This window comes from Nipponia nippon, unplaced genomic scaffold, assembly GCF_047370975.1.
Source record: "Nipponia nippon isolate SJK-2023a ecotype South Korea unplaced genomic scaffold, ASM4737097v1 scaffold_3, whole genome shotgun sequence".
Taxonomy (NCBI): domain Eukaryota; kingdom Metazoa; phylum Chordata; class Aves; order Pelecaniformes; family Threskiornithidae; genus Nipponia; species Nipponia nippon.
Window position 1 is genome coordinate 80,802,918 of NW_028262347.1, and position 22,435 is coordinate 80,825,352.

The window sequence follows — 22,435 nt, forward strand, 5'->3', positions numbered from 1 at the left end:
TCTGAATGTCTTAATTTTTACATTCTTTGCTTTGTAATCCAAAATAACTTTCTTTTAGTATTGAGTTTTGTCTGTTCTTAGTGTTAGTCTGCAATAAAACAGATAGACCAGCTAAGCAATCCAGTAATTGTGTACATATGTGTGAAAGGCACAGACACAAAGGAAACATGCATGATCATGATGAAAGGAAGCACAATTATTTATAACTGGATGAAAATACATATGGACAAATTTTAGCTAAGAAGAAAAAAAATACCTTGAAACAAGCTTGTATCGCATGGTTGGTTTGATACAAAACGATCATTTTATATACTTAAGACTTGAATCGGATAAAACACTAGTATATAAGCAATAGGCATTATACTTCAGGAGACTGAATAGTTTTTGGGTCATCTAGTCCATTTCTCATCTCTATTAATATATAAATTTCTTCCCTGAAAGTCTTTGCCTTCCTGAGTACACATACTATACTACTTTCAAAACAATGTGATCCGGTATTTATTTCCTAGTATTTTCACAAAGATGGCCCATGTCTTTTTCTAGTGTACAACAAGTGATGCCTCTTATAAAAAAAATTACAAATTTTTAGGTGTTCCCCACACCAGTTGAGAAGACAAGAAAGGCCATCCCCAACTCTTTCCCCAAATGGAAGTACATGATATAAATGACATATTACTCATTATTCAAGTTTGTTTTCTTTTACAAAAAACAGCAATTACCATCTGAAATGAGTAAGAGAAAAAGGGCAAATCAAATGAGGGACAGCACCATTATCATAATTTTTTACTCAGTTAGTGTGCTTCATCTCATCAGAATATTCCAAACTTTTAAGAAAATAGATTTTTTACTTTGGTTAGAAAAAATACTTATGGGGAGCATTAGGTCAGTGAATGAATTGCAGACAGACGGTTTGAAAATGATAAAAGCTGGAAGTGATCTACTCTGCTTTTACAGAGTAGGAGTCCTTCCTTGAGTTTGACTTTTATGGTGTATACAGCTAGAAGGGAGCTAACCCAAAAATTTTAAACTATCTGAAAGTCATCAACTTTTTTAAGCAGAAAATGAGGAATTTGAGCATTATGACACCTAGGATACTCCAGATTGCTAAAGACATCTCAAAACTCTGCAAATTATATCGAGTTCAGTACTGGGACTACAGAAAGCAGGATAGCACAAGAGATACCATTACCTTCTTTTGTCTCACTCAATGCAGCTACAGCCTTCTGGATCTGTATTTGTTTCAGTTCTATAAAAGCTCTATGTAGGGAAAACCGTGATGAGCTTATGGTAACATCTAGATTCTTAGTTTTATAAATCAGGTGTCCTTCTGAAAATGGAAGTCAGGATTGCCCAGGAAATAACACAGTTGCCTTTGGCATCATGACTTCTGACTTGATTCTCTTTTCTGGTCAGCCAGAGCTTTTTACAACTGACAGATAGAAGAAATAAAAAAAAGGTGACACATAGTCCTAGATCAGGTACTTGTGATTTCCCTTGGATGCCCTAAAAAAAATCAAAAAAGTAAACTACCAAAATATTTTAGTTTAGAAGGCTGTACTGCAACACAGAAAACTTTGTGATAAAGCTAACTCGTCCATGATGAAGGTTCAACAGCATACAGTGAAAGTAGAAATTTCTAGCTTTTTCAAGTTGCAAAAAATCTAGCTGCAGTGAGTAACTTGCCAAGTTAAAGACGTGCAATCACCTTTCAACAAATAAAACAGCCCTAAACAAAGGGTCCATCTGCCTACCTGCTTCATTTATCCAGCCTCTGAGATGACACAATTTGCTCAAGTTGCTCATGAGGAACAATATAATCAATTCATTAGAGAGAAGCTATGTACACTGAATCTGGTATGAACTACATCACACTTCTGCCCTTCCAGAAGGTGCTGATGGCAGGATTTATCATTATACTACACATAAAACAATTAATATACCAAATTCAAAATGAAATGCAAACTTCTTTATTAGCTTTTTATTAAGAATGCAATTCAATACTGTTCAGAGGACCTGGATGAACAGTAAATTAGCTGCAGTTTCCAAGCCCTCGAAGCAGGATATATGTGATATTTCTGCTGGCTCTTTACGTTGAGGTAGATCAACCTGAGTAATGAAATGAACTTTCAGAGACAAAATTGTGAACACCTGACAGCTACAGAAAATGTCCTAAGTCGTTTTATTTTTGACCAGCTTCCCATGGATTTTGTCTCCAGGAGGGCTGGAATAAATCAGTTCCTGCAGAAGTATGGGTATCTCTCATTTCAAATATTAATTAACTTAAAAAGATAAAAATTAAACTAAGCATATTTAAAAGATATAAGATTTAAGCATATTTAAAAAGATATTGTGACCCAATTTCTTCTTAACAGCTGAGAAGGAAATAGCATCAGAAAGCTTAGGTGGCATTTAATGGGAAAAAAAGCAAACAATGGAATTGTCAAAATTTTACAAGAAAGCCTTTTTCTCCAGGGATTCCCACCTGCGTTATGCAGACCCAAGAGGTTCAGATGAACTGCAGATAAACATCAGCCTTTTGCGTACTTTTCTGAATTCAAACACTGGATCTTTTGTTTTACCTTGGCATTATTCTTCACCTTTGCCCCTGAAAAGCTATAGTAAATCTCAAAAATTGCATTCAAAAGCAATTAACTCCATCATGTGTAGTGAAGGTCAAGTATTACACTCTTATTTGTATCATTACATAAGTGTTTGCTTTGTTAATTCGATACATTTTATTAACGTGCTTTGCCTCTTTATCAACACTTTCAATTATTAAGGGGTTTGTTTACTATTACAGGAATCTTTGTTTCATCTTACAAAATTGCGTTACCCGGAACACTGAGATGAGCTTTTAATGAAACTAAGACACAAACTTCTGGGTATACTCATAAAAATGGGGTTCAAGTCTTTGGAAAATTTATTAATTATCTTAATGTTTTTAAATCCACTCCTGATACTAGGAGTTTCAAACAAAGCTAGTAGATGCCAACACCAAAACAAGCAAAAAGGGAAGATTCCTCATAATAGGAGTATGTGAAACTTAAATCACAAAAATTCTTGTCACAAAATATCGCCGTATTGAAAGTTTACAGGGGAAACTAGGCAAGTTTGTTGAGGACAAACTAGTTAGGACTACTAAATACACAGCAACTATGTCAGGAAGTCTCTGATCTGCAAATGGGTGAAAGCTTACAGGAAGGTTAGAGGCTTATGCATGCCCTTTTTTATACATTTTCCAAAGCACCTTGCTTTTGGCTCCGTCGGAGTCAGGACTGGTCTGACCCAGCACGACTTTTATTCTGTTCTTGTATCCTTATCTTGTTTTAACACAGCTTTTAGTGCTTTTTATCTTTGAGAAACTAACTTGAAAAATAACAATAATTGCTTCCAGTGGATTCAGATTCTGGATCTTTTATGACATCATTCACTTTTGAAAGGGAATAATACTATAGACACACTGCAATTATTTCATATAATATTATCAAAGTTGACAACAGGATTTCAGTAACAGCCTGATCCAAAACCCACTGAGGTTACTGGAAAGACTCCCATTCATTTCAATGGGCTTGGAATCAGACCTTAAGATTCTCTGAATGGGAGTGTAATAAAACAGGAAAAAAAAGGAGCTGGAAAGGAAAATTCTTCTCATGTTTTTCTCCTTGGCAGTTTAATTTTCTTTGCATTGTCATTTCTCTTTTGCTTGCCATCAATACAAAAATAACACAGTCTAGAAGAAACACCCATATTGTTTACAAATGAGGTTTTTAGCAATGCCTTTGAACTGGAAAAATATCATACTGAAAATACATTTTCAATGTAGAATAAGCCATCCATTCTGAGGAAAACTCAGGAAGAACTCTTTTTCCAGAAGAGGAGGACAGTGCAAGCGTCTGTTTCCACCCAAAACAGACCAATACTATAACCACTCATCACTCTTCATCACTTGATAATTGGTGGGTTGGATAATACTGAGACTAATCATAAACTAACCCTAGTTTTATTTCTGCAGACCATTTATCTGGAACCACTTATTCTTGGATTTGTGGAGGGTTTAGATAAAATAACTACTAGATCAAGTAACTTTTGGTTTTGGTCTTGCAAACCCATAACTGAGCTTACCATGTTTTGCATCCCTAATTTATTCAGTATTTATTCAGTCCATCTGAGGGCAGAGTCATATGTCTTTGCAAGAGGTATGACTTTGTAGAGTTGGCATGCTGTGGAGGCAGACATCATTCTTAGCAGGGCCACCATGCTTTTGAATCTAAAGAGAGCTGTCTCAAAACAGCTATTCAGCAGTAATGTTGCAAGAAAAGACTAATAAGGGAAGCCAGTTGCATGGACACAGATGCCATAATCTTCTCCAGAGCACAGATTATGGCTTTCCCAAATATCTCTGAAGTCCTATGATGCCCTCCACAGTAAGACTATCCATCATGAATTCTGAAGATGAGCCTAACCCAACTTATCTTACCTCTGGAAGCCAGTGGGTTTTTTCCACATATTAAGTCAAAGCAAGAATTTTTGATAAAAAAATGATAATGAATGATAAAAAATGTGTGGCAGATTTTGACCCTGACTCCCCCATCCCCCTTAATCATCTGGGGTTGTATTTCCAGACTATCTCTCCAGGACATGGCTGATACAGCAAGTTGCTATGTAATCTCAGGCCTACAGATAGATCATTCACATTGCTTCTGTTGTCCAGTGTTCTAGTGTAGGCTTTGCATATGAGTTGCCCAGGACTGAATCAATCATGGACACAACCCCATGGCTCTTCCTCAGTACTTTAGACTCTTTTCAACACTTGAACACTTCAAACACTTGTTCAAATCCACAGATCCACCTAAGATCCTCCCAGTGGTTGCTAGGACCCTTTTGACCCAAGATTTGGTGAGACTAAAATTCCTGAACATCTTCAGCTTCCCAAGCTTCTCAGAATATTATTTCACAATTAGCTTCTTTGCAGCCAACACTTCTAATTATTTGTCACCTCTGAAACAAGAAGTTGTTTCATAGAAAGTGCCTCTAACAGTAGCCTTTTTGAGCACAAACTACAGTTCTAATTTGGTAATGTTACATTTAAATAAAATAATACATTCTTGGAGGTAAGCAAAGTTTTTCCATAAATTTAGCTTGCACATTCTGGAATGAATTCCTAAGCATAAGTATTACAGATGTATTCAAACTGATAGATTATTTTCCTGTGGTCCAAAACCAGCTCAGCTACAGGGAAAGAGGATTGTACTACCGAGTCTTCTGCAGCAATCAGATGTTAAAAATGTGCTTTGAGAGATGTTCCTTATTCTGATAGTATAAACCATTTTAACCACTGATAATATGTCTTTTTTTAAAGGCTCTGAAATACCTTTGGCACCTTCAGTTGCACTTTTTCCCATGAGTGCTCAAAGTCACTTGGGGATATGGGACTTCAGTTCCTAAGTCACTTTTGAGCTAGTAGGGACAGAGAATGAGACAGGGCCTCTGGAAATTAGAAGTCAATCTCTTACAATAAAAAATAAACACTTCCTTCAGTCTTTCCCATACAAGCACTCAGGTTTCTGATCTCCGTGATTCCCACCACAAGCTTTTCCCAGAATCTCACTGCTGTGCATGGCTTTCAAGGCTACTCCAGTTCTTCCTGAATGATACTCTTGATCTTCCTTTGAGCTTTCCAAAACTGGAATCCATAGGTTGTTCAGAAAGGAAGAAATCTTTTTAAGTGGAACCAACATATATTCTAATCCCAGCACAAAAGATTTAGAAAGAATATTTTGGTGAAAAAATTTCCAGCAATATGTTTCCAACTCATCGTGCACTGATACACAGTTTTAACATTTACTCCACTACCACCTCAATGCAAGGTATTTATCTTTCCAGGGCTTATTAACAGAATTATATACTCATGCATAATTGGCTGAATTAGAAATCCATATCACTGTAGCCATGGGTATTTTCACAAAGTTATGAAGCTAATCATTTTTCATAAAATGCAGTCACTGTACCTGGGAGGAAAAGGCCTGGCTTTCCCAAGGAGTGGTCCAATCTGAAAAGCAAACAGGGAATTACCAGCAGTGCAATTACGAAGCAACTTAAACTCTGTTGCTAGGAAAAGCATAGGAGCATAATTTACATGAGAATTTACTGTAGCTTTAAACCTAAAACAAAGCAAGTAAATATATGAGACTAGCTTGATTTTCTGCACATACAGACAGCAGTTTAGTTCTTTAGGATTTTTTTCCAAAATCAAACCATATTATTATTGTTATTTTTGTGAGTACTAATATTTTATTTCTTAGACTTTCATGTTGTAACTAAAACATAGTTATCCTGTGTCATATGTAATCTAATAACAAAGACTATACAAACAGAATGGCTTCTTAATAACATTTGCAACTGTTCCTTGAATCTCATGCAGGCAGATTTAATATCTATATATGTTGACACAGTAGATTCCATTCAATAGGATTTTTTTCTTTTTCATTTCATTTAAGGGCCAGAGGAGTTCAGTCTGGTGTCCCAGTCTGCAGTGTTAATTTGTAAAGAGAAAAGCACTTTGTGTTGAAACAGAAGAGAATAGTTTTGTGGCAAAATATTTCAGCTGCAATCCCCAAACTCAGAGAAAGCATGTGCATGGAGGAATGTGGGAAAGGAAAAGTTCCAGATAGAGAGGGCAGCGCAAATGAACCAGATTTCTCTTAGTTGTGGAGAAACACAGAGAGGGGACAGAAAGGTAAATCATTATTTGAAAAGTTTTCCTTTTCTAAGAAGAGGGCAGAAAAGCTCACTTCATACTATAAACTTCACAGCATGCACCTTAATTTCTTTTAATTTCACTTGGAGGAGGAGGAGAGGAGAATAAAGGATAATTGTAAACTTGGTCATAAAAAGGGTTAAAAATGACTCCAAGTTAAATCCTCTAGATATTGTGCTCCCTGTTGTGCTTGCAATTTTGGACAATTACTGTTCATTAAGTACACATCTCTCCTAAAGCCAGCTGGCACCAGAGGAATCAAATATTTCATGAAGTAGACAGGGCCTACCTTCTTTGAAGTTCTTTTATCCGAACCATCATATTAAGGTGTCCTTGTGAGTACTGTTCAATCACATCGCGTACATCATAAGGTTTCCGAGCTTGCTGTGAAAGGAGTCATACATGAGATTGAAAGGCAAGTATAATTTAAACTTGATTTTTATTTCAGACAGGCCGTCATTCTATTTTTTATCTTCCAGAGGTTATTTTCTTGCCATTTTGCAATGGTTGTTGCAATGAATAAAAAATATGTAGGCATTGTAGAAGTGCATATTTATTGTGGAGATGGAGCCAAATGATTCCCACTACTGTCAGTTAAGAGTCATGACTTCATGTCACTTCATACTGAGCAAAATATTAGACCTTCACAGTGGATTTAAAAAACACAAAACCAAGATATATAATTTATCTAAGACTATCATGTGTGGTATCTCTTGGCTCATTCCAAAACCATATGTTAATCATAATGTCAGAGGACTGAACCACAGAGGTAGGCCCAATTCATAACACTTAGACCCAGAATCAAATGCCTCTAAAAAGGTTTGGTGACAGAAATATTATTGCTTAAGTAACTAGGAGGACAGATGCTTTGCATAAGTCTGAAGACTGCTGCACGTAGATTTTGTTTGCGCTTCTTTGTCTTTAATGATACCTACAAGGTCAGGAAAAGAGATGCAATTCAAATAAATTAAAAAGGACAGATAAAAAATGCAAGAGAGCTAAAAAACTGCCATCTGCCCAGCTTTATTCCCATTCTAATGAGAATCCAGATGCTTCTGCCAAGCTCTGGTTTCTTGCTATAAATACTAAGGCAGAATTTTGAAACAACTCTAGAGAATTTGCATAAAGTGATGTGATTATAAAAAGTGCAGCATGGTAAAATTTTGTCAAGTAAAATGAATGTGTGTGTTGGAATAAACGCAAATGATGTCCTTTCAAAAACACCAGCATTTTCAGAGCCATACCAACCCCTATGGGAAATGTGGGGCAAGATGTCTCCTTTTTGGCTCTGGCTCAAGAAAAGAAGAAAAAAAAGAAAGGTAAACTGCAAATCTAGTAATTGGAAATTACTGAAAACAGCTCATTAGTCATCTTGTTGTCTGTTTCCACTCTGTCACAGCTTCAGCCAGAGCCATTAGCATGCACCACTGCACACATGCATTGAACACCTACAGTATGTGCTGGAGTCATGCTTGGAAGGCAGCCACAGGATCCTAGAAATTTCAAATGAAAGCATGGAACTGGAATGGAAACAAATCCTGTGAAATGAATGAAGAAGCAAAAGCTCTTCATGATAAAATGCCTTCCTTGCGCTCAGCCGTCAGCACTTACCTGCATTATTACTTTCAGAAGAGTTTGTGGCTTTGGTAGCATGCGTGTACATTTGTGAGAAGAGATACGTTGCGGGGGAGGGAGGTTTCAGCTTTCAGTTTATCGCTTTTTTTTTTTTTTTTTTTGCCTTCCCCAGCTTCACATTTTTGCAGACGCTGACACATCAGTATTTCTGGCCAGAAAAGCAGCCTATTGTCTTCACCCAGAGAAACAGTGCCAGTATCACTCTTTAGATTGACTAGCGGGGGTGCTTTGAGAGCATTTTGGCTAAATCCTCTGTCCTTTCCTTTGGACACTCTCTATTTAAACACGATGCATGGCGCAGAGCCTAGATGTGCTGGGGATTTTTCCCCACCTCCCTCCCCTCTCCCCCATGGGCTACCATGTGCATAATTAATTCTACTCATTCCCAATGAAATGTCTTTTCTCCCTCAAAAGAAGTCCCCTATCTGTTATCCTTTTTATCAAATCATCAGCTTTGAATCCTATAGTCACAAAGTACTGTACACAGCAGTCTGCCTGAGTCCTCTCTAAAGCATAGTAAAAATATCCTTCCAGCTTTCACCATTTTTCTCTCCTCTTTTCTCATCAAGCTTTAGATCTGAGCATCTTATGTCCTGCCAAACTTTGGCACTATCTCTTGTCATGTTTTTATTAGGAAATGCTGGTACAATACAACTGAAGGCGGGAGGTAATGGGCTTCCAGGGAGGTTTGGTAAATGCAGAACTCGAAGAACTTCTTTAACTTTCATTCTGTCCATAATCCCAAATCCTGGCCATTTGTGCTCAGCATTCTACACCCAGCATGCTTACAGCTCCTAATGCAAAACTCAAAATAGTATTACCCAGCTTTGAACATCCAAAATCTAATTAACATAGGGGGTCTTATAAGCTATATTTCAAAGTCCCAAGAAAGAAAAACATGGAAGATAATTCCTTCTTCTTCTTCCCTATCACTAACACCAACTCACAGAATCCTCTCCATAGACTGATCAAGTTCAGTTTTTAAGGTTTGGCATGACAGCTCCAGAACATTAGGTTTCTGGTGGTTTGAAATATCCTGATTTTTATCCTAACTCATTTATATACTGATTTTTTTTTTCCAGGAATGGTGTCTTTAATTTTCTTTCCTTTTTTTCCTTTTTTTTTTTTTTTTTTTTTTTTTAAATTTCCCATAGTGTTTATCTCTCTAGTGCATTTACAATATAATCCTTCTCTCCTGTTGTTTGCTGAATTAAACAAACTGACTTCTCCTAGTCTTCTTTCATAAGGTAAGGTCTGAAGATACATTTCTGCATGAGCTTGGGAAATGTATGTGCTATTTTGTCTGCCTTAATTCACGGTCTTCTGAGTGGTGTGAGCTTATCTCAGACTTCTATCCCTTGCAATTAAGTGCTCAGCTCTAATCAAACTTGCTTGAAATTTAGGTTATTGCTTTATCTTTTTAAAACCTCTTCAAAAGAATTCTGAAAGCTGATTAACTTGCAGTGGACTTTCTTGGACAAAATAGCATGAACCTTCAGGTGCAAATAACAGGGGCTTTGAAAATCAAGCCAGAAGTTAATTATTCATTTCCATGACATCACCAGCACATAGGTGATGAGAATGATGATACCAGAATCACATTCTAAACAAATTTTATTATAATGGGCTTAGTAAATAGGCAAAAGGAGACAGTTTTTCCAATGCAGCACATTTAGCTTGAGCACTTTGTAACCTGATTGAGAAATTTAACTTAAGACTTAATAAAGACAGCAAATTTCCAGAGGGCAGATGCTCCACAATTTTATAAAGTACGGCCTCTCTATGATGTCCCATTCTGGGAACCAAATTTGGAAATGTGGGCCACAAAGGTGAAAGCAACTTTACACAGCATAGTACTCATCAGTAAGGTCTATTTATCTGTCAGCCATACATGGCATGCAATTAGTTTAACATTTTCTAACCAGTCATTAGATGACCATGATAGACAGTAACGGTATTTTAGCAGACACTCCAACAGAGTCTTTTCTTCACTTCTTCTAGTAGAGGGGTAAGTAGTTTATATATTGGTCAGAATAGTAAAACAAACAAACAGAACCCCAACTAAACAAACACAGTAAGAAAGAGAAGTGAAAAATAACTATGCTGATTCCACAAATTCAGAAGGTTTTCGTATTGTACTATACCCATGGATAGTTGATAGTTTTGCCCACACTATGAAAAAGTCCACATAGGGTAAGTATGAGGCTGAAAGCCTAAACAGTACCTTTGACTTATTACAACTGTGCGCACAAAGACAAGTTCAGTCTCAGAGCACTTTCAACGCCATATACTTAAGCTTACAAATTGTACTTATGGTTAATGGTGCTGCTTACCTGAAATTTTCTTCTGGCTACAAAATACTGCATTCTCCTGATGACTTTTACAGCAGTTCGATGTGCTTCAGTTAATCTGCCAAGAAAGATAAATACAGACATACACCAGTGGAGGAAAAAAAAAAAAAAGTAGAAAAAATATCTTAATGGAAGATGTTGACTCTAAGCACCAAAATCTACAAGTGTTTTATGTCTACAATGCAAAATTGCAGCATAACACTGTGTGTGCAAGTGTATTTTGTTCTGTTGCTTTCCCTTCTTGTATATGGTGGTTCTAAGTATGAAAAACTGATAGTGAGACAATGAGAGCAGGTGTACAAAGATAATACATGTGGAGAGGATTAGACAGGATTACTGTCAATGCATACAACTGGCATCAGTTTGAAGAATGTGAAATGTTTTTAGAACCATGACTGCATTCCTTATTTTGCATTTATTGAGTGTTTGCCCATGAGCTCTATTGCAGAGAAATTAAGTCCTTTAAGTAGTACTTTGAATTCTCTAGGAAGGAAAGAGAAATTGAAGTATCACATTTAAAAAAAAATAAAAAAAACACCTCTTGGCACACATGTGTGTGTGCATGTGGCTGTCTGTATTGATAGACAAACACAGAACTGGACATATTATAACTTAGCAATGTCACTTCACCCACAGGATATTGTATTTGCAGAACATTAACTGTACCACTTGGCTGGCAATTAATTACCACACCCTCTTATTTATGGTGAATTTTGGAGGTGTAGAGAGGAAGCAGGAATATGGTTATTATAAGAACAAGTATTTTATTTAAGGACTAACTCCTTCCCCGTGGACTTCTTCATTCATTCAAAATGAGTGAACTAAAGAAAACAAAATTTTCCTTCTAAGGAAGCCGCATTGTTAGGAAATCTGTGTTCTATACAGACATCATCTTTGACATGTGATGATAACCCTAGGAAAGCTTGCCAGCAAGTTTCTCGAGCCTCCTGAAAACACAATCTGCCACCTTTTACCAGCGTATCTGACTGGGGAAAAGGAAATATTGGCTAGGCCACCTACTTGGATGCCACAGTTTAGAGATAAAGTCTCTAAAAAGTGGAAAGATTACAGTGTATTATTTCAAAGTGAAGTAAATAAAAGCTAAACAAACAGGGACTGTATTTGAGAACTAGCAGCAGTTTTCATTTTCACAATTTCTCTTTGATAAAATCAGTGCTTCTGATTGAGTGAGATACCACAGCCACAAGACCATGGTTTTTAAAATAAGCTTTCCGTAGCTTTTTCTTGCTCTTTCTATTTAAGTCCCAATTTAATATTAAACACATGCACAAATATGTATGAAACTCAGGTGTCTATACTACATATATCTTCACACTTCATATACCTATGTATATTCATGCACATATCCATATATATACACTCACACATGCAAACACACAGAAGACAATGCAGGGTGAGCATGATTCAAGAACCATCATTGTTGTATACCATCAACAGCATTGCTAAGTATGAATCTTTGCATTTGTGTAAGCCCATCAAAGGGATTTCAGAAGTGTCACTGATGGACTACCAGTATTTTAGCCTACAGGACCTTTATTATGGTGTCAGAAAAGCTCTCAGCTTGACACTCAGGGCCCCAGCTGAGCTCCTGTGGCTGGTGACTAGAATGGAGACAACATTCTGCTTGTAAATGGCACATACTTGATAGAGAAATCTTTGCCTGTCAGCCCATACAAGTAATATATATATATTTATAACCAGAAAAGAATCACAGTTTAAGGTTTAGGGTTTAGCCTACCTCCTTTGTGTACCAGTTAAGATAAAAGCTTGAAATGATCCCCTAGCTCTAAATGATGTGAGACTTCATATATATATTTAAGAGGGTTTTTTTTTTTGTGTGTAATCCATATGAGACGGTTCATGCATTGTTTAAACAGCTTCAAATAGATAAGCTTAAAGAAGTCAGAAATGGAAACAAACCAAGGCAGTAATTTCCTCCTAATTCCATTCCTTCAGCAGAAATCAGGGCTACAGAACTTTTTCCAATGTGTTATCAAGTTTAAGTGTCCAAAACTATGAGGCTGACTTTTGGAACCTGATGCACGGTTGAACAGGCCTCATTTTTAGAGAGAAAAGTTATTTATTTGTGAAATACAGCAAAGAAAATCACTCAACTATAATTCAAAAGCACTTGATATTGGCCTGTTCCAACTGGCAAAATTCACACCAATTTCACTGGGAGCAAATTTTGAAAAAGAAGTTACTGTTCAGATTTCATGGTCACTAGTATTAAACTGAGGGACAGAAATACATGAAACCTGGCTTTAATGGAAAAAAGACAGCGTCAAAAGGTGCAAATCCATGGACTGAGATATGTGGATGTGTTATCTTAATTGCCTCAATAAATCCATAAGGAGTATAGCAGCTCTAGATGACAGAGAGCAGCTCTAGATGAGTTAAACTCCCTGCTCTATATAGTAAGCAGAGCTGTCCTCCTGACGGGGGGTTGTAGCAATGTGGCTGACTGTGATCCTAAACATTTCTGGAGATTTTAGCTGATTTTCATAGTTTCCTAGCACTGATGTCCAGAATGGATAATTACAGCTATTACTGGCCAGGTTACATTTATCCCTCTATTTAGCCCAATACATTTATCCTGCTAAGCCTTATATTTTAGCCCAAAACCTTGGATTAGGCAAAACGCTTTCGGCCTTGAGGGTGTCAGTCTGTTACATGCCAGAAGCATATGAAAGGAGAGAACAAAAGGCCAGAGATGCTTTAGATCACACTTTAGTAATGCTCAATAGAAACACAACACTGCTTGCAGTGAATCTCCTAGATATTTTGAGATATGCAACTCAGGAAACAACAACCCAGGGGGGCTGTGGTGGACACCATACTTGCACACTCTTTGCATGTGGCATTTTCTACTGACAGAAGACAGAAACAGACAGATCTTCACAGTTATTATGGTGCCTAACTCCCATGGAGGTGAAGATTTAACTACTTCCATAGCTCTAGCTCCCAAATGAAGTCAGTAGGACCTAAGCACTTACTCTAAGTAGGAATATGGGTGGGTGACCACACCTCCACCCCTATGAAAGCAGCCAAGCTCTCCTGCCTCTGTGCAGCAGAGGGCAGTGGCACACACACACTAGGAGACGCTTCCCAGTACATTAAAAAAATTATTTAAATTGTTTAAAAGCCTTACCCATAAAACAAAACATAAACACTAGACCTCATAAGGATGAGGTCTATGCTGAGGTGGGGTGTGGCTATTAGGTGGGTTGTTTTTTTGTGTATGTTTTGCTCAAAGAATATGATTAGAGTTTTATTGACAGACAATGGCATAGTTTCCCATCTTTTAACCTAAACAACAGGTAACGAGGTTTTGTTAAAACCTTCCCCCAAAAGACTGTAAAGGAGAACAAAGTGACATTTGAACAGAAGCAATCAGGGATTTGGAAAGTTATGAGCACATAAAAAAAATTAATAATGGAAGCTTGTAACATCTGTAACTATAATGGATACCATGAAATGTCTACTGAAATAACATATACTTGGATTCATAAATGGTAGTGACATCATCTATAACTATGTCTTCAAGTAGGACCCAAGCCTTGGACCGTTTTGCAAAACAGCATGTGTTCCTTACCTCTCTGTTAACTGATGGCTCAGCAGGATGCTCAATTTTAAAAGCAGTCAAACCTATCTTTAATTGCAATGAGTCTTTCCTAGTTTGGCTTATGGACTCCTGGGCTGTCATATCATTGAGGTAGGGCAGGGAAAAAGAGGAGAGGGCCGAGGGCCTGGAACATATATGTTAACAAGCAGTCCCTACCCTGATCTGATGTTGAGTAACTCTCCAGCAACTATTCTAGAGGGTGAGGGGGAAAAGGGCCCCTCTTTGCTGGCTGACTCGACCTTCCCCTCTGCAGGTTTTGAGTATGCCTATGTGGCTGCAGAGCCTGGCGGGACGGCTGTGTGCCAAGAAGGCACTGCAGCCCCAGGTTTGGTCCTCTGTTCATGGCTCAGAGAGCACGGTGAAAAGTCACTACTTTTAGCTTAAAACACTTGGATGCATTTAAGACTTTTTTTTTTTCTTTTTTAACTGCAGAAAGGCAGTAGCCTAAGCCAAAGAAGCCAAACATTTTCAGTTGAAAATAATTGAACCAGAGGAAGAAAGAGAGATGATCAAATCCAAAGCAACTCTGGAAACTATCCACAGGGATTTTTTTTCTTTTATTTTTATATACCATTCTGCTTGTTAAAAGCTTGTGTTGGCCAGTTCAGACCTACTCTTTTTCTTCTTCTTTTGTATGGAGTCCGGTAACTTTCAGCTTAATGTGCTTTGGAACAGCCAGGGAATATTTTAAGTGAAAAACAGATATGGAAACAGACCCCAAACCCAGGCAAAGTTACAACTATTCCAGGCCATGCTGAGGCACAGCTCGAGTCTCCAAACAAGCCTGTTATCAGTGTGATGCACCTTTCAGTCCAGAAGCATTTTTTAATCATTAGAGTTCACTTCAGTGTAGAGACAAGGGGAAGGACTTTATTCAGGCTGTGCTGCAGGATGGCTGCAGATAGTGAAATGTGCATTCCAGGCTGGTTTTCCTGCTGTTTATTCAGGTGTCGTGAATTAGAAGAGTTATTCAGTGTAACGTAACTACTTTGATCATGAACTGTGGAAAATAAAGGTCACTTCAGCAAGGTCAATTATAGCTCTCTGTCCCAATTTGCAAAACTGGTTTGAGGATACATGCTTACAGTACTTGGATTACTGCTGAGCTTCATTCATTTGTTACGTTTTGATTGCTTATGTCATGGTCTAACCCCAGCTGGCAACTAAGCACCACACAGCCACTCACTCACTTCCCTCTTGTGGGATAGAGGAGAGAATCAGAAGGGTAAAAGTAAGAAAACTCATGGGTTGAGATAAAAACAGTTTAATAGGTAAAGCAAAAGCCGTGCACACAAGCAAAGCAAAACAAGGAATTCATTCACTACTTCCCATCGGCAGGCAGGTGTTCAGCCATCCCCAGGAAAGCAGGGCTCCATCACGCGTAACGGTTACTTGGGAAGACAAACGCCATCACTGCAAACATCCCCCCCTTCCTTCTTCTTCCCCCAGCTTTATATGCTGAGCATGATGTCATATGGTATGGAATAGCCCTTTGGTCAGTTGGGGTCAGCTGTCCCAGCTGTATCCCCTCCCAACTTCTTGTGCACCCCCCAGCCTACTCGCTGGTGGGGTGGGTGAGAAGCAGAAAAGGCCTTGACTCTGTGTAAGCACTGCTCAGCAATAACTAAAACATCCCTGTGTTATCAACACTGTTTCCAGCACAAATCCAAAACATAGCCCCATACCAGCTACTAGGAAGAAAATTAACTCTATCCCAGCCAAAACCAGCACAGCTTAGCAGGAAAACACATACAAAGTTGCACTAACTCTGTTTTAATACTGATCATTGTATAATGTTGCAACTCCTGCCCAGAGTAACATCATCTATTCTGGAGTTGTTCACTTGACATTAGTTTCTAAGCCAGCACAAACAGTGACTAGGTCAGTGATGGCAACTGAAATGTGAAGAAGTTATTTGATAAGCTCAGCCCTTCATCTGCCTTTTTGTTTTCCCATCACATTTGATTAAGAGTATTCACTTTCTGGCTCTGTTTCTGGGAAAGAGCTTTGATTCTCAGTCATAACTTTAATTTTTCTCATGTACAATTATCTCAAATGGACTGATATTTTATTAGGTAAAATATAAAGCAAGCCTTATTTGCACTGAAAGCATTACCAGAATCAATACAAAACATGAAATGTTGGCATCACAGGGTACTTTTTGTCTCGAGATGCACGTAGCACATGCTGCTCACTTTCAGAGGTGAGATTTTTCATTAAAGTGCAGATTCCTACTGTTACTGAAGGGCAATATTTAGCAGACATGAATATCACCTATATTCAAATGTAGCTAAACTGTGTAATTATCCCGTCATATGGATAGCATGCACCAATAAGTAGTTGGGGGAGAAGTGTGGGAAAAAAAAATCATAAAGGACACAAAATTAGGGAGTTTATTACAGACAGGCGCAGCAGTTAGTCCATATGCAGTCACATGCACTATGTGGGCCTTCTATTGATGGAGACAAGTAGTGGAGAGAGATAGTTCTCATCACAAGAACCGTAAAGAAAAGAAGCTTATATAATGTGCTTTAAATACTGAGGGAAGTTACAATGTCCAAATGAAAAAAAAAAATCTTCCTACCAATAAATGAAAATAAAATTAGCATTGCCTTCAGCTAAGCAAAGCCAGACAAAATGCCTCGAGCCTTTTAAACCACTCAAGTTAAGAGAAGGTTGCAGCTTGAATCTGACATGCAAACACCTGGAAATCTCAGGCAATGATTCTGATTCCAGAGCTCACCCCAAGCCAGGAGCAGCAGAGAAGTACAACATAAATATAACAGAAGAGGTTTCCAGTCTTGTAACGTTTCATCAAAGCCTTGTGAAGAACAGATACTTCTGGATAATTTCCACCACTTACATGATGGAAATTTTATAAGATGCCATTTGCACTGAAACCTGAGAGAACATTTCAGAAAATGTTGGCACAACTTTATTTTTCCCTTTATTCCTAATCACAGTCCCACCTTAAACCTACCTCATCTCTATTCTAACCATATCCTTATCTGAACCTTTTATTTCCAAGCCCACGTTTGGCTCAAAACTATAAATAAATTAGGATTGGCTTCTCTCAAAACAGAGCAGCCTGGAGGCCTATTTGGCTTCACCAAGCTCTGCTGACAGCCTCAATTTATGAAGGAATGCTGCAGATTCTGCAAAACCCTCCTCAGCAGGTACAGTCCCAGGCAAAGTAGGAAAGAGTACAGAAGTGACATGTTCATGGGGGGGCTGCATTCTGGCATCTGGTTATTTTGCTGAAGATTTTGTGGCATTTGCTATCTCCATCCATCCATCACCACACACACTGCTGCCTCTCTGAATTCATTCCAGAATGCAATTGCCTCTGCTTCTACTTGCCTGTCTATCCTGGCCTTCCCTGAAGTGAACGAGAAAGAAAGCAGATTTCCTACAGCAGTGCTCTGAGGGATTGGGGCAGGGAAGACAGGTAGTGCAGGGACAGAAGAACAGCTCTGGGGAGAAACTGTTATGAGAGGAAGAAGTAGGCCATCATTTATAGGGAGCAACTGGCAAGACAATATATTGGCAGAGGAAACACCACTGTGAGAAGAAGCAGTGCAGGGTGTTCTCTTGATGTTGTCCATGAACAGAATAAAAAAAGTAGAAAGCTCCTGAAAATAATCAGAGGTAGATGTAACCTGCTCACTGAATGTGATTTAATGAGGAAGAAAATCCCTTGAACTTTGAGTTCTTTTTCTCAACCCTAGACAGTTGGAGTTTTCAGTTACAAGTTTGTTCTGTAATATTACAAAGCGGGTTTATTGAGAAAGTGGGAGAAAAGCTCTGTGTTAGTCCCTTGCTAATTAAAATGCATAATTAAAATGAGTAATTAAGCTTACTACAGAATGCTCTTGTGTCTGGGAACCCAACTGCCCTTGAACAACAATTCATCTGCTGAACTGTCTCTGAGAACTAAAGTAACCATTGGATATTTTGGTTACATCTTTCCTCTGTGTTTTGTTGGCAGCAAAATAAAAGTGCCTGGTCTCTTTTCTGCCATTTTATTTCTTCCATTCTTCCTGCAGTGTCAGAACAAACAAGATGATGTCATAGAGATGTCTTTTCAGTGTGGAAATGCAAACACAGAAAGATTTTCTTTTTTTTTCTGAGCAAACAGCTTCTAGAAATTACCACAATAACTTCCTGTATTAGCACTGTACTGTGACTACTTCTGGTCCCAGGACAGGTGAAGTGCTCTTGTCTCCATGCCAGTTCTCATTTGCTTATAAAACAGACTCTAGCCACAACCACCTTCTTTGAAGGTGGACAAACGCTGACAGACAATGACACGTTTTTACCCCACATATTACAACAGTCACTGATCCTATCAGATAAAGGTATTTTTTTACTTCTCTCTCCTTAAGACATGGTCTTCATCAATTCGCCTTTTAAAAAATGCCAACAGAATTGAATGCCTAGCTAGTAAAAGGCACCACAGAGACAGCCATCACCAAGCCCAAGCAACCTCCCAGCAGAGGAGATGCCTTTCTGGAATCCGAATAGCCTTCACAGCAGTGTGGGGGACAGCCTTATTCGATGGGCTCTGGTTTGGCCACTTTAAAAAAGCACCACAACCCAAATTAATGAACTTTAAGACTTCATTTTCCTCTTCACTGTATTCAGCATTTATGGGAACAACGTGGTGTTGTTAATATACACCAATGACTGAGAGCTGTATTTATGCCTCAATGATTTTCTGTCATGAGAATATAATGCCTGGCAAAGACTGATTCTCTGAAATACCAGTTTGTTTGGGGTCATTAATCTTAATTCCTATCTTGCTTGAATAGGAACTGGATAACAGTCAAGTCAGGGAATAGTTCTGAGAATTAAAACTTCAATGGCTTTTGGGCTGCCCAAGGCTTTACATTTCTTTCAAAAAATAAGCAATTAATTAATCTGCACGAAGTACTAGGGAGAGACCCTGTGGAATTGAGCAAAATGCTTCTTGTGGTTTTAAAAAACAAAAAACAGTGGCTTTTGGCAGGATCTTTCATTAGTAGCTCTTGTGATTTAGTAGTTACAGCAGGGGCTATGGAAACACAACTCCTGGGTTCTTGAATTGATTGATTTAACCGGCCTCTGTCTCTCTGGGTGATCTTGTGCAAGCCCTTTTACCTGGCTATACTCTAGTTTATATGTCTATAAAGTAAGTGTAAAACTTGTCTAAGTCGTGGAGATGTCATGAAGCTTACTTCACTGAGGATTTTAAGGCAATTAGCAGTCCCAAATGAAGACGTATTTTATTTATAGAGTGACTCAGCAGAAAAAAGAGTAGTGACAACATGTTTCTCCCTTAATGACGATAAGGAACAAGGGACACTGATCTGCAGGTTTGGGGTAAACTGCCATATCTCTGCCCCCTAAGCAGAAGCTATTTTCCAAAGCATTCTCCCCTCTCCACCTTTACCACCTCTGCTCTACCTCTCCTGAGCACCTGAGCAATCTGTTTGGGAACTAGTTCCCCGTTCACCAGATACTCAGCAATGCAAGACATCCACAGCATCTGAAGCCAAATAGGATCATTAGATCATGAACGTGACCTGCTCAACAGTGCAGGGGATTGCATTTCACACAGCTGCCCTTGCCCTGAGCCAAAAACCTTGTATAGGACTAAAGTAACTTTCCAGAAAGGCATCTGGCCTTGATATAAAGACCTTTATATACTGTTAAAAAGTGCCTTATTTTTTATTTAAGTTTGTCAGTATTCAGCTTCTAGGCTCCTCTCTCCAACTGGAGCAGCAGCAATTTTAGCCTTTTCCAGCCCTGTTTTTCTCCCAAGGACCTTCAGCGGTGCCAGATGCACTGCCTCTGGCCTGGCAGGGAGACTAGGCTCTGGTGTAGGGAAGAGAGAGTACTGCTCTCTGGGGAATTGCAAGGAGAGACTGAAATCCTAAAACAGTTTTATCATTATATTTCTGCCTGTGGTTTAAGTCATGCTATCAGTAATTATAGATATTCATAATGGAAATGCTTAGACTGGCAGCAATGGAGAATGAATGGGAAGGTCTGTGTGTAGAAGCATCAGAAAGGGAAAAACAGCACAAAAAGCCCTGTGAGGATGGCAGGTGCTTGTGGGACCTAGACCATCAACATCATTTATGAGTAGCTTTTGAAGATACCCAATTCAGGAACACAAAGGAACACCTACAGTCAGGAACTGCCTTCGTCTAGACTGAAAAAGGACTCCAGCCATTAAGAGGTGATGGTGGGAAAATACAGAACAGGTCTGGAGTCTTAAGACACCCTAGTAAGCAGACAGAGTACAGAAAATAAATCCTAATGATTCCCAGAGGTGAGAGCACAGAGAGGTAAAAGATCCCGATCACTGTCAGCTCCCAAAGGCAAAAAAAGTTCAGTGGCACCTGGTTGCCATCCTGAGGAGATCCCAGCAGACACAATGAAGACTCAGTACAACATTACTTGCCTAATACTGAAAATATGCAGTGCTTATCAAGAGTTTACTACAGAAATTAATATCTTGCTAAAAGTTGCAAGCATCACTTGTGCAAAACTATCACTGAAACCAGAAGTTTTGCTGAGCTACTTATTTCAGGAGATTTCACTTGCTCATTGAGAAACTACTTTTTGTTCAAAGACTGTGCATTTTTTCTTTACCTTCAGGAAAAGATGCTATCTCTTGGCATTTTTTTTTTTTTCTGGCAGATCTTTAGTTCAGCCAGTGGATGAACAGAAGGAAAGTGTTCATATACCAATTGCTCGTGACTTACTGTTAATGAACAGGAAAAATTCTTTTTTCAAAGTAAGTGAGGAAATCTGTGTCTTCATGCTCTGGGGAATTCTGATTTTCCTGTCTTTGTTTCCATCCTAACTCAAAGGAAAAATATTTTAAAAGTCATTATGAAACAAAAGATTCTGAAAGCATTTGAGCCTGAAATGATGTTTCATTTTGTCCCATTTTAATATACATTTGTTTCCAAAAGGGAAATATTATATCGTCTTATAAAATTAATGCATTTTATCTGGTTTAGGCCCTTTCTCTTCCCAGTAACTGCAACTCTACCCTGAAGATGTATACTCTACACTGCATCATCTGGTTCAGAATGAAGACCACATGTCTTAGAGAAGATGTAAACTGGTTTACAGGATACTATTAAAGAATAGCACATCCATGCTATGAATCCTATGAAACAGCAGACCATACTGGGCAGATCCATTTCAAATATTGGTACGGACTTAACTTTGACAATTTTCCACTAATCACAGTGTTCTGAACTATGCCTGCATCAAATGAATTTTGTTTTAACTCCTTCTCTTATAAAATCAAGGTAATAAAACTTCCTCTCCTCTTCAAAGTTTTCTCATGGAAAAAATCCATTTTAATGAGTTTTTTTCCAGTCGAAAGATCACCAGCTCTGTATTCACTGAAAGTTATTTGCAAATGAAGATATGATAGAAGCAAAAGATACCTATATAGTATTGAGTACATATGAGGTTATCAAATTAAGAGGATAATAGCTATTAGCATCAGTGCTTCAAAGTCTCAACCTTTTGGGTTTTGATTTTTTTTGTGTGCTTTGTTTGGGTTTTTTTAATTGAGCCTTGCGGATGCCAATACTTCAATCAAAAATGTTTCTAAATAATTATACACTCATTTAGGTGGCTAACCACCTGAATTGCTGTAATTAGAACACTTAATACAAGCAATTAATTATGTCAGCAATGCTGAAGGCTGTTTTTAAGATCTAGATACAGAAATATGTTCAAACAACAACAAAAAAAAAACCGCAAAAAACAAAGGGATCTTTATTTCATTTGACACATTTCCACTGATTGTTCCCTGACAACAATCTGAGACCCCCTCTTGGAAGTTCTGTGTAAGAATGAAATAAAAACTGGGAACGATCCTATCAAGACTCTCACTGAAGTGGATTTTTTTTTTTTTATCCAAAGAACAGACATATAGATGTTGCCTCAAATTAGTTGTATATTGTGCTTGATCAATTGATTTTATTCTGGATCTGCAGGAACTTACTGCAGAGATGAGGCAGCAGCTCAAGTATT

At 38.2% G+C, this 22,435-nt stretch overlaps 1 protein-coding gene across 3 annotated transcripts in view; it reads right to left on the reverse strand.

Moving 5' to 3' along the window:
- Positions 1–22,435, reverse strand: part of LOC104012517 (potassium voltage-gated channel subfamily KQT member 1) — a 514,732-nt gene that overhangs the window by 209,395 nt on the left and 282,902 nt on the right. For all 3 annotated transcript variants that reach the window (XM_087765111.1, XM_087765113.1, XM_087765112.1), the window contains exons 13-15: positions 10,726–10,801; positions 7,047–7,141; positions 6,009–6,049 (exon numbers count right to left, since the gene is read on the reverse strand). In XM_087765111.1, coding sequence (XP_087621237.1) covers positions 6,009–6,049; positions 7,047–7,141; positions 10,726–10,801 — 212 coding nt within the window. The remainder of the gene's footprint in view (positions 1–6,008; positions 6,050–7,046; positions 7,142–10,725; positions 10,802–22,435) is intronic.